Source organism: Lissotriton vulgaris, unplaced genomic scaffold, assembly GCF_964263255.1.
Source record: "Lissotriton vulgaris unplaced genomic scaffold, aLisVul1.2 SCAFFOLD_2063, whole genome shotgun sequence".
NCBI lineage: Eukaryota > Metazoa > Chordata > Amphibia > Caudata > Salamandridae > Lissotriton > Lissotriton vulgaris.
Window position 1 is genome coordinate 270527 of NW_028254719.1, and position 13722 is coordinate 284248.

Sequence of the window (13722 nt, forward strand, 5' to 3'; positions counted from 1 at the left end):
AACACCAACAGGCTTTGTGGGTGAGACAGTGACAAAGTTTGTGTTGGCATATAATCAGTGGTTTCCACACTGCCAAATTATGCTAGTCCTGTGGTAGCATCTCCATTGCCATGGCTGACCATAACCTCCTCTTGCATTCATTAACTAAGGGGGAAGAGGTTGCTTTTTCACTGTAGTGCACTCTCTTCTTTTACCTCACTAAGAGCATGTTATAGATAAGATTCTAATAATTGTTTGTGAACCCCTCTAATTCTGTTTGGTCTCAATGCCACCATTATAACCCCTGGTTCTTCTTGGTCTCAGAAACATACCACCTTTTTAATGTGACTCAAAATCCCCAAAAGTAAATGGTTAATACTGAGCAGTTTCCCCTAATGTGCATATCATCTCTCACCATCTCACACTGTATCCAGCAATGTTTGTTACCTCTCAGGAACATTTTTCCTAGCCTACCCGATATTGATTTTGGGAATCGCTTTACCCAGTGCCTTTCCCCATATTTCATGTATGACCACGGTGGTGGCATGTGTGTGTTCTTGTTAATACTTTATAAATGTTGAATTCCAGTCCATTTGTGGTTTCGTACATGCTAAAAGAATTCTCCACAGAAGTCAGCTCTCTAGGACCTCCTCTCATTGCAGTCAGCGAAACAACCCAAATCTCTCCTGTTCTCCCATTGAGAATAGTTTTTTTGCACTTTTTGAATGTCTATTATTTTATTTTTATAGTTTTCTATAGCGCAGACCAGACCCAGGGTAGGGTATCAGAGCGCTTTACAATGTGTACACGAATAGAACAAGTATCAGAATAAAGCAATACACAAAATCAGCATGTTTTGTCAAAGATCGAAGGGGCATAGGCGTTAAAGTTGTTCTGAGCATCTGGTAATAAGGGCGAGGGAGTCATTAGTGGGGGAGAAGGTGCAATTATGAGGGTATAGAACTGGAATAGTTTGTGGGAGAATTTATGGGAGGAATTTGCACATCAGGAATGATTTTGCTTCTATTTAACAGAGGAGTTGAAGAGATTTTTCTGATGTAAGGAGGGAGTGAGTTCCATATTCTTCGTCCTGCTCTGGAGAATGCTCTGTCAGATGTTTTTTTTCCTGAAACGTGATGGTTTCAGGAGTAGGTTGTCGACGCTTCTAGAATGTCTGATTCCTCCACATAAGGTAAGTTTTTGGGATAGGTACTGGGGCTTATTGTGGTGAATTTTTGTGAGTAATGCATGCCATTTTTAGGTGGATTTGAGCTTTATGACGTACCCAGTTTATTGCTTTCAGGTGTGGTGATATGTGATTAAATTTCCAAGATTCTGTTAGGAGTCTTGCTGCGGCATTGAGACAGTCTTTTAGAGGGGCGGTTGAGATTTTGGGAAGCCCCTGGAGGATGGTGCATCCATATTCCAGCCTTGAGATGACTAAAGACTGAACTGCCGTTTTTTGGTCTGGGTTTTCGATGAACCATTTGCTTTTTCTAAGGTAAATGAGGTGAAAGCATGTGTTTTTAGCTAACAGGTTGATGTGTGTTTGCATGTTAAGGTTCTTAGCTAGTGTAATTCCAAGTGATTTGATGGAGTCCACAAAGTTGGCGTGCAGTTCAGAGTGGTGATCAACTTGGTCCATTCCTTTGTCTCCAGGGAGTTATGGGGTTTGGAGAGAGGTAGATTAGAAGAAATTCAGTTTTTTGGGAGTTTAGTTTGAGGAAGTTGCTAGTTAGCCAGTGGACGATCTTTTTGAGTGCCAAGTTCATCGTCTTTATGTCTTCAATGGAGGATATCTAGATGTAAAGTTGAGGGTCGTCTGCGTACATATTGTAGGCAATGTTCGCTTGCTGTAGTAGCTCAGTTAGTGGTTCGACATATAAGTTGAATAGGGTGGGTGATAGGGTGGAGCCTTGTGGTACTCCTAGTAGGTTCGGTGAGGAGGGAGAAAGATTTTGCTCACCATGAATGATTGCATTCTGTTTTCCAGAAAGGATTTGAACCATTGAAGGACTGTGCCAGCTGAACCCATCCTGTTTTCCAGTCTTCTTATAATTTTGACGTGATTGACCGTGTCGAAGGCTGAGGAGAGGTCGAGCAGGACTAGTAGACAGGTTTCATTGCGGTCAAGAGCTATGAGGGCGTTGTCAACTATGTGCAGAATGGCTGGTTCTGTGCTATGGCCGGGCCTGAAACCTGATTGCTGGATGTTCAGAAGGTTGAAGTCCATGATGTGTTAGTTCAGTTGTTGCTGAACACATTTTCTAGGACCTTGGCTAGCATGGGAATGTTGGTTATGGGTCGGAAATGATTGGGGTCAGTGGAGTTTGCTGTCAGTTTCTTTAATATAGGGGTGACTCTGCCCATTTTTAGGCAGTCCGGTATGTGCCCTTGTTCTAGCGATGGGTTGATGATTTTGGTCCAGAGAGGGGAGATGACTTGGTAGATGTGGGGAAGGCAATTTGAGGGGAATGGATCGTTGAAGTGGTTGTTGAGTTTGGTAGTTGCTAAGGTTTTGGTGATATCGTTAAGATCATAAAGTTTGAAAGTGGACCAATGAGAGTTATTTTTTAGAAGAGGTAGCTCAGGTTGCTCAGCGTTTTCAGTTTTAATGTTTTTGGGGTGGCTGAGTTAGTTGCTGCCGTGTTAAGCTCAAGTTGGAGGGAGTTTGTTTTTGCTGTGAAGAAAGAAGAGAATTCTTCACTGCTAAGCTGTGATTTCGAAGTTGAGAGTGAGGATTTAGCCAATTTTTCAGATTGTTGTTTAAGAATTTCAAAAAATTTCTTAGGTCTATTTTTGGCATTGTCTAGTTCTGATCTAAATAAGTCTTTTTTTAGATTGTAGAATACGTTTTTTATAGGAGTTTCTAGATTTCCGAAGTAGTTTAAGATGGAGGGGGAGGCATGTCGTTTCCGTATCCGTTCTGATGATCTAATTTTCGCCTTTCTTCATTCAGGGCTCCTGTTGAACCATGGGTTTTTGTCTTTGTCTGGAATTCGTTTGAATTTTGGTGGAGCAGCTTGGTCTAAGACCTTGGTCCTCGTGGAGTTGTAATGATCAGTGAGGTCATTGACGTCTGACATGTTGTTGGGGGGGATGAGAACTTTCACACAGTGGGAGGCTAGGTTGTTCCAGTCGAGGTTTTTTGGGTTTCTTATCTATTGTTTTGGCTTGTTTTGATGCAGGAAAGTTTTCTTGGTCGTTGAGGAAGTATGGAAGGTGATGATATTATGGTCTGACCAGTCACATGGGGTGCTCAGGATAGATTCAATCGTATTTTGTTTAGAGATGAGCCAGTCAAGAGTAGCAACCTTAGAGTGATTGGGCTTTGAGATTGCTTAGATCAAGGAGTGGTCCGCTAGAAAGGTTTTGAGGGCGTTGACCTGCTTGTCTAGGGGGCTTTCAAAATGGAGATTGAAGTCTCTGAGGAATATGTTGTTGGAATGAGGAGTAGAGTTTGTAGTAATGATTTCCATAAGTTGGTCTGTAAATCATGCGTTCTTACCTGGGGGATGGTAGAGGATATGAAGTTTGTGGAAGTGGTTATCTGAGGATTTGACATAGATCCCAAGGTATTCACAGGAGTCCATGGGCTCGGAGTGAAACTTAGAGATGGTGATGTCGGATCGATGTATGCAGGCTAATCCTCCTCCACCCTTTTTAAGAGGTGTGTTTAGTCTAATGATGTTGTAGTCTGGAAGGACTAGAAGGTCAAGACATGGCGAGGACGATTCATTGAGCCAAGTTTCCGAGAGGATGGTTTTGTCCGTTCTCATGTTCAGGGTGAGGTCGGCGATATCCGAGGCCTGTCTTGAATTTGCCTCAGTGTAACAAAGCCCACACCACAGTCTCCCTCCTTACACCTTTTGAATCGCTTCCTCTTCATGTTCGGCCTGAACTCTAGTTTATCATGTATGAGTGTAAATGGGATGTAAATGGGATGTAAATGTCCTTTCTTTGATGCCCTGGGATATGTAGTCTAATATTACAGTATTGAGCATGTTAGCTCCCAAACGTAGGCCAATACTGGTCTGTTTTATTTAGCAGAAGAGTTCCCAAAAAGAGAGGACTATTGATGCTTGCTCCATCAGCTCAGGGTTTAAGGCACATTCTGCTTTTCCTTCAAAACAGTTTGATAGACGGAACAATAGTCCTTTCTAAACTACACTGTTTTATCAGTCTTTATTTGGGTCTGTCCAAGTAGGTGGTGTACCACCATCAATGACTTTAGAAGGCTACTGCAAGACAAGTTCCTCACATCCACCACTTTGATCAGATAACTCTAGTTTGCGCCCAACTTTACTGGCTACTTGTGCACTAGTACATTAAGTTTAACGCTCTGTAAGTTGTGCAAAAGGCTGAAGTAAAGGCCTAGGTTTACTGGTCAGTAACTTTCAAAACGATCTTACCTCCCTTCCATAAGGTTGTACCGGAAGCCATGCCTCGCGCCTTTTGAAACTTGTGACTGTAATGTACTGAGTTGGCCAATGCATCATCATGCTTGATGGCGTTCCAGTAATGCAGTCCTGCAAGGTAGGGATGATGGGCAATGCTCACGTGGCCCAACCAACCTGCTCAGAATCCCCATGGCCCTTGTGACTTTACCCTAGGGGAGCATTGTGTTATGGCTCATCACATGGAATGTTGAGCCATGACATCATGCCACTGCTGGTCCTTGAAAGGCTGCATTCCAATAGTGACAGTTGGAACAGCCCTGTAGAGGTTTACAATGCGGTGGCTTCTGTAATGTCTACGCACTCAGACTAAGCCAAGTTCTCCTCGCAGCTAGAATGTGTTGGCTCTACACTGTCACCGTGATGCGCGCACCTTTATTTCTACATTGTGGGCTACAACCAAAAGCTAACGCTGTGACTCACACACTTTTTTTTAATATCATCATGTCTTTGTTGAGTATGTCACGCCGGCAATTTTATTTGTTGGCAAATTACAAAACCACTGTGAAGCACTCACCTACTAAAAGTTAACGGTGGCCTCTTTCTATCCCAAGGGGCGTGTCTGCTGGGTTCTCCTCTCAAGCTGATTAGTGTCCAGTTTCAACCGCCATTTTGGGACGAGATATTTTAGCATTGAGAACAGTTTGGCAATCTCATTTATAGGCACACCTAATACAGAGTATCAATTGTTATGTGTTGAATAGGTGATGCGCATAACATGTGGAGCACATTTGGCATAGTTTCCTTCACTGACGTGCACAGCTGGTTGTGACATTGTATGTTGGTGACAGTTATGTGCATTTACTTATTAGTTTGGAAAACACATTAAACCAGATTTTCAGCACTGTGGTGTTTTGATGCACGTGTAGCATAATTAATTCTTCTCTTTCACTGGTGTGCACAGCTGACGTGACATTTAATGATAGTGTCATTGTGTGCTGATACTTATTAGTTTTGAGAACACATTAAGGCAAATTTACATAGTTTAGATGCACAGCAGGCAATTTCGTATGTTCTTAATCCTAGTTAAGTGCATAGGATGAAGGACACATGGTGGTGAGATACACATCCATTTGTTTAGTGGGTGTATATTTGATTTTGCCAATATACATCTGTAACACATATGTATTTTTGCTCTTAGCATGCAGTAAGTCAATCCTCCACCACCGTTTTTGGAATTGCCTGATAGTCTACCCACACCATGGAATCATTGCTTTCTTGCCTTCCAGGTATAACTGGGGGCTATTAGTGCATCTTGCTTTAGGGCTGACAGAAAGAAATATCTCCTATTACATTCCTTCGGTTTTGAAGGGAGAGAACTGTGCTAATATCTTCCAGAGGTGCTTCTATGGATAGAGAAGATCTTGATGAATATCAGGAAGTAGTAGAAAAATTGAAGGAAAGGTTTGATATTCAACCTAGCTTAATCGTGTTACGACATCATTTCCTAAAGAGAACACTGTCGCCATCAGAGAATGTAGACAGGTACATCAGTGTGTTAAGGAAATTGTGTGCAAAGTGTTAGTTTGCAGTATTCACTGATCAACTGAATAGGGATCAGTTTTTGGGCAATTGTTTATGATCAGCACATTCAGCAAACGATACTTATTTCCTACCTTACAGGAGGTGATTAGAGAGGCAAGGAGTTTATAATTCGCTCAGATTTTTAATAAAGAGTTAAATGTAGTAAAATAAACTGTCAGTGCAATTTGTGGGGGGTCAGCAAAATAAGAAAGATCTTAAGACACTTGAGAAGAGTTTTTATAGGAGGACCAACATCTGTTTTAGGTGTAGGAATAATCTACATCGTAGAGAAGGAAGAGGTTGTCCTGCAAGAATGGTAACATGGGGAAAATGCTCAAAGGTGTGTCATTTTGCTATTGTCTGCTAGAACAATATGACAGGAAGTCCAAAGGTGACTAGTGTGGTAGAAGAGGAATTCCAGTGTGGGGGGTGATGAGCTGCTTATGAAGGAGATTGAAGATATGATTCTTGTGGTCAAGGAAGACAAATTGAAAGGTTGTGATCCAGAGGACTTTATTGACCCATATTTAGATGTGTGAGTGGGAGACAAAATGTTACACTTATTGTTTGATTCTGTGGCCAGAATCACAATAATCACTTAGGACTTGTACCACAAACTATGGGGTGGCATTAAGTTGAATCCTCCGGGTAGGTCACCGGTATCCTATGAGGGTAGAAAGATAGAGTTAGAAGGATTTCTTGAGGATAAATTGGAGTTCAGAGGCAGAAAAATATTTGGAAAAGTATAGGTAGCTAAGAAGGGTCTAAATATTTTAGGATGGTATCATCAGGGGTTCTTCCTTTTGATGCTCAGACCAGGCACAAGTGAGCCTGTGTTAGTTGTAAAGGGTGTGTCTCTGTCACATTTTATTGAATAAGAGTTCCCTGAGGTCTTCGCTAAAACATTGGGACGCATTTCAGGTTTTAAACACAAGATCAAAGTAAAACAGGAAGCTATACGTGTTAAACACAAGATTAGATCCAATCCATTTAGTTTAAAAGGTGATTTGGACAAAGAGTTGAGTAGGTTACAAAGTTCTGGTGTTATTGAACCCATAGAGTTGAGTTTATGGTTGTCTCCTTTAGTGGTACATAGAAAGCACAATAGAGATATTCGGGACTTGAGGAGTCTTAATTAGAGAGATATAGGTTGAATCCCACCCTTTGCAGAAGATTAGTGATTTGTTGGGAATGCTGGGTAAACCTGAGTGGTTTCCGAAAATTTACTTGACACCGTTTTTAAATCTCCTTCTGGCACATTCCAATTCTGTCGCATGCCGTTTGGGCTGGCATTGGCTGTGTCAGTTTTCCAACGTATCATGCATCAGCTGTTGGACAACACATAGGGAGTCACAGTTTTCCAAGATGATGTATTGATTTTTGCAAAAAAGGCTGGAAAATCATGACTCAGTTTTAAGTAAGCTTCTCCATATTTTTTCAGATGAAAGTATAGTCATTAAGAAGGAAAAATGTGAGTTCTGGAAGGAGATAGTTGAGTTTTTGGGTGACATTATTTCAGATGAGGGTATTTACCTGAGACCTGGACTGGTAAAAGCGGCTGTTGATTGTCCACCATCCAAGATCAAAATGTGAGTTATGCTCATTTATTGGGCAATGTGAGTTCTAAGCCAGATTCATTTTGGGTTATGTGTCTAAAATGAAAAGACTTACACATATGTTAAAGAGAAATGTCCAGTTTGATTGGGATGACTGTTGTCAAGAGGCTTTAAATATGGGTGAAGATTAAATGGCTGGGGCAATACTTATACATTCTTATAATCCAGAGTTCCCATGCACCATTACAATTGATGCGAGCAAGTATGGTCTGGGAGCTGTACTCATTCAAGATAAGGGGTGTGAGTCTGTCACTATAAGTTATGCACCAAGAGATCTTCACAAACTAGAGCTCAGTTACACCGTAATTGAGAAAGAATTCTTGGCCTGCTTTTGAGCCATAGAAAAATGTAGGTCATATGTACGGGACAAAAGGGGGTGGTGATGGACAGAGCATCTGAATCAATCAAACACTCACACCCAGTCAAAAGATCTGGGTTTAATCCATCACCGTTCTTTAGCCCACTCTGCCACCCCAGTTCAGACATGGCTATATGCAAATCAGTATGACCCTGTGCCTCATGGGAACAGTCCAGCCCGAACTGCCAAGCCATGTCTTGCTATCTAGCTGAGATCTAGCTATTTTGTCTGATGCCCGATGGAGCTACCTGGTTTAGCTATAGGGGAGACAGGTCGGGGATTCCCTCCTTGGACGTCACCTACCCAGTCGGTCTTCAGCCATACTTCCTTTCATCTCTCCTGTCGTCTCTTTCCGCATCCTCCCTCTATTTTTCTCTCTCCTTCTCTCCTCTCTCAATGTATTGAGACTGAACTATTCTGTTGAGTGCCCAATGGAGCTACCTGGTTTAGCTATAGGGGAGATGGGCCGTGGACTCCCTCCTTGGTCGTCACCTACCCAGTCGGTCTTTAGACAGACTTTCTTTCGTCTTTATGGTTGTCTCTTCCCTTATCCTCACTTTCCCTCCTCCCCCACCCCCCCTACTTTTTCGCTCCTCTCTCTCCTCCCCTAATGTATTGCTGATTGTTTTGATATAATGTTTACTTGTTTGATCTTTTCCTGATATATTGTTGAACCACATTGTTGCACTTCCTTTCGTCTCTCCTGCAGTCTCCTACTGCATCCTCCCTCTATTTATGTCTCTCCTTCCCTCCTCTCTCAATGTATTGAGACTGAACTATTTTGTCTGATGCCCGATGGAGCTACTTGGTTTAGCTATAGGGGAGATGGGCTGTGGATTCCCTCCTTGGTCGTCACCTACCCAGTTGGTCTTTAGACAGACTTCTTATCGTCTCTTCTTATTGTCTCGTCCCTAGCTCCTATCCCCTCTCCCCTGAATCTCTCCCCTTGCCTGCTACTCTGCCTACCCCCCTGTCTTTTGTGCCCTTTAACTAAGCACTCCTTCTCCCCTTGTTGGGGAAAGATCCAATATTTACAGTCTGGAGTCTCAGCGAACCCGCTGAGTGAGTCCACTGCGCCAAGGGAGCCACTCACACTTGAGGTTTGGTATGGCAATCCTTGCCAAAGCACTCCCTCTCCCCTTTCTGGGGAAGGATCCAGTATGTAGGCCTTGGAGTCTCAGAGACCACTCTGAGAGAGTCCACTTCGCAAAGGGAGCCTCTCGCAACAGAGTTAGGGAAGTGATACTACTTCCCCTGGGATAACAGCTTACCGGACTTTGGACGTTTGCCCTGACTCGTCTACCGGTTTGTGTCCCCGTCACCCTTCCCCTCCTCTTCCCATGCTGTATCTCTCACCCTACCCTCCTCTTTCCCGCCTTCTTTATCTGTCTACTTCCCCTGCTCAAACCCCCCCTCCTCTGAATCTCTCACCTTGCCTGCTTTTCCACTTTTGTATTTGTGCTTTTTGTTTATCTCGACCTTACAAGTTACTATGTGGCCTTGCTGTACGAACTATGTAACCTTTTGTAACGATGTAACCTGTGACTATGATCTGATGCTCATGTAAAGCGCTCTGATACCTCCGGGTCTAGCCAGCGCTATATAAAACTTTTGAAATAAATAAATAAACAAATAAATGTCTTCCCTGGACCGGAAACAAGCTTCCGAGGACCGGTTTCTGGCATTCCAGCCCTCTTCAGCCCGGCTTGCTTGAATCCAGTGGCAAAGTGAGCAAGGGACTCACATCTGAGCATACCCTGCCACACTTATGGTGGCCAAAAGCGGTACAAAGTCAGCTCTCCACACCACTGGAGTCAAGCTATCCAGGCTGATGAAGGCTGATAGCCAGAAACCGGTCCTTGGATGCTTGATTCCGGTCTGGGAAAGACATGGCTTGGTAGTTCGGACTGGACTGTTCCCATGAGGCACAGGGTCAGAGCTGATTTGCATATAGCCAGTATCTGACCCAGGGTGGTGTGGAGTGCAAAAAAACGATGGATGTAGGCCCAGATCCTTGTACTGGGGTGAATGTATGACATTGTTCTACATTCTGTCCATCAACTGTGTTTTTTGCAATTTCCCCCCCGTGTGTGCTGGGTATACTCAGACGTGAATCCCAGGCTCTCCACACCACTGGAGTCAAGCTATCCAGGCTGATGAAGGCTGATAGCCAGAAACCGGTCCTTGGATGCTTGATTCCGGTCTGGGAGAGACATGGCTTGGTAGTTCGGACTTGACTGTTCCCATGAGGCACAGGGTCAGAGCTGATTTGCATATAGCCAGTGTCTGACCCAGGGTGGTGTGGAGTGCAAAAAAACGATGGATTTAGGCCCAGATCCTTGTACTGGGGTGAATGTATGACATTGTTCTACATTCTGTCCATCAACTGTGTTTTTTGCAATTTTCACCCCGGTCATATGTACGGGGTAGGAGATTTTGCCTCCAAACAGACCATAAGTCTCTGGTCAACAACCTGAGTGGTGAGAGAGTCAAGTATAACACTCCCCGTAAAGCTCATCGTATCTTCAAGCTTTTACAATATAACTTTTTGATTGTGCACTGTCCTGGAAAAGATAATGTAACTGCACGTATGTTGTCCAGTTTGCCAGTGAATGATCAAGAATTTTACAGATCCTGAGGAAGACGTTGAGAGGTGTTTTGTAGCTGCAATGGATATGCCTGAGTATGAGGCATCTTCAGAAAGGGAGTGGAAACAAGCAAGTGAGGTGGATGCTGTGTTGAATAAGGTCAAGGATTATATTATTAATGGATAGCCAAAGGAGAGGTGTATACTCCCAGAGATTCAACCTTACTGCTAAATTTCTGAGAAACTCTCCATTGAGGGTGGTGTTGTGTTGGGAGGTGACAAGTGTGTTCCCCAATGGCATTGCATCAAACGTTGGTTAAAATATCTCATAAGGAGCATTTGGGGGCTACAATGACAAACAAAATGAGGCAAAGCTTACTGTTGGTGGCCTTCAACGGCAAAGGGTATTGAATTTGAAGTCAAAGAATGTGTTGTGTGCAGTAAATCTAAAAAAGGCCTTAAAGTGGTGTTGCCACCTTTGCAGCCTCTTCAATATCCTGACAGACCATGGGATAAATTGGGATTTGACATGGATGGTCCATTCAGTTTTCTGTCTCATAATTTGCATTATCGTTAGTCCTAATGGATTATTACAGAAAAAGACCATAAATATGTTTTTTCCACACCTTCTCCAAATAATGCTATGTCGTTGCTGAAGGATGTCTTTCTACACAAGGGTTTCCTGAACATCTTATCTCTGACAATGGACTACAATTCATAAATCCTGGAATGGAAGACATTTTGAAAGTTTCACGGTCATAAATTTGTAAAGTTCTCTTTATCATCCGCAGACCAATGAGCTGGTAGAGAGGATGAACAGGGTTGTGGGTTATTGCATTAAGTGGGCCAGAAACAACAACTAAAATGTAGAAGAAGCTTTCAAGTCTATGTTGTGGTTTTACCGTGCCACACCCCACTCTGTCACACAGCAGTCCCCATTCAGCTTATTAAGGGGACATCCTCCTGTCTCTGTGCTGTATACATCTTGGTTTCTTGGTCCTATTAAGCACAAAGTGTTAAAATTGATAATCAGAATACCTTATGTCAAAGAGAGTTTGAGAACCAAAACCTGGTTTTGTAAAGAAATAAGATGCCAAATATGGTGCTCCAGTTAAGATTGAAAGGAAGTGCTATACTTGTGGAAGGGTGACATGGTGGGATGTTGGTAAGATTGCCAAAAATACCAGGGCGAAATTTTCTCAGAGGCTGAGCTCAAACAGATGAATAGATTGGTCAAGATGATGATTCTTAGGGGCGATGCCACAGTCAAAGATTATTTCAAGGGTCTTCTGAGCTATCAGGGGTGGAGTTAAGGAGATCCACCTGCAAAAGATTTGTGCCTATGAGATTGAGATGAGTATAATTTTTTGTTAGGATGCATGATTGTATACTTACTGTGTTACTTGAAGGTTTGTTTGTGATGCTAGTATGTGATAGAGATGTATAATTGTATCATTGTGTTTCTACTGTGTTTTGCTGTTTAGTTTATTTATTATAGTTGTTTATATTTTTAGTGATGTTTTGTTATTTTGTATCCTTCTGTTAGTTTACTTATTTTGTTTACTGTAAAAAAAAGATAATATGTTATGGTTCATGGCATGGAATGTTGTGCCATGGCGTCATTCCACTGCTGGCTCGAAAGGCTGCGCTCCAATAGTGACAGCTGGAACAGCCCTGGAGTAGTTTACACAGTGGTGGCGTCTGTAATGACTACGCAGTCAGAATAATCCTGGTTTTAGCTCACTAACCTGGAAAGCGTGATCTCTATACACTGTCCTAACAAAAAATCTGGGTGGGCCTAGCAAATATGAGACCTCACAAAAATAACAATTTACCTAAAATTTGAGTAGTCCATCATATTTTGATATCAGTGATTCAAAGATTAACCAGTGGAAACATAATTTTTGCTGGTCGTTAATGCATATCTGTTAATAGAACAATGCCTTACCGATCATTGAATTGGAGATGAGTGGTATTACTCGTTCTTCTCCATGTATTACAGCTTTGCTTCTCATTAAATTGCCAAAGATGTTTGTAATTTTGCGAAGCAGACAAAATATGGTCAATTACGGGAAAATGACTTTTGCTCTGCCCAGTAGCCAACAACATCTAATCATGGAGCAGATTGATTGGGCGCTGCCTGTTGAGGGAGTTTCATGAAGAACAGATGAGTACGTGTAAATATGAACTGAATTAAAAGACTAATACAGTCAGAAGATGTATGCTATTGACTAATCTACAAAATACTTATCTCAAATACGTCTACCAGCTTTCCATTTACACTTTGTTTTCTTCATCACTGCAACTTTTATTTTTTCCACCAGCTGTCTACCTCCAAAGGTTGCATCGCGGGAGATTTATGTTATTCCGAGGAAGATGGTACTAAAGTAAATTGTAGCTGTTATTCAACGGTAAGCTGTCTAATAATGTAATCCTTCTCCTATACTGTGTAGAAATGTGTTCCCTATTGAGATGTGAAGCTGAGTGCACTAATACATTGTGTTCCACGTGCCAGCATTTAACTTTTTAGAACACTTCGACATTTTACAGTCACTGAAAGAAATTAAAAGGGACAAGTGTCCTTAAAACAGTTGATATGCTGTATCTTGCTCTCAATGTTTACATCCCTGGCAGTGCCCATAAACCTATTTACCTGGTATACTGTCAATTGACATATACATATACTTTCGACAATAGGACTAAAGGAGTCTGCCGAAAACCTGCTGTGCTAGAGTGTTTGTTATCACTTGTGTTGGCTTACCTTGTCCACATTACTACGGTCTGGGAGACGCAAGTGTATCATTAGTGCTACCAGATGCATGATTAAGTAAGTAAGTGCTTTATTGTACAGTTAAAAAAAACATTACAAGTAGCCATTGGTAACAAAAAAGAGCAGGTTGTAAAAAAAAAATAAAAAAAAATGCATGATTAGTAGCAGTGCTGGTGGTACTGCAACATGGTCGTACAAGTTCAATAACAAGGTTAAAAATTGGCAATCCTTGTGTGACCATGCATTAACCCTGGACAGTAAAGCTTATAAAACCCTAATAACACACATTTGTTCAGTTTTTCATGGGGAAATATAAGCGGCCTATTGGATTACAATGGAAACAGTGGCAAGTAAACATTGTTTGGCCTATTCATGCCATGAGTGCCTGGCATGCTTGGCATGGAATAGAGCCGTGGTTCTGCCCGGTACAT

General features: G+C 42.2%; 1 protein-coding gene across 1 annotated transcript in view; it reads left to right on the top strand.

The window, feature by feature from the left end:
- The window catches only part of SPO11 (SPO11 initiator of meiotic double strand breaks), a 367632-nt gene that overhangs the window by 246238 nt on the left and 107672 nt on the right, over positions 1-13722 (top strand). The window contains exon 7 of the mRNA XM_086951746.1: positions 12846-12932. Coding sequence (XP_086807872.1) covers positions 12846-12932 — 87 coding nt within the window. The remainder of the gene's footprint in view (positions 1-12845; positions 12933-13722) is intronic.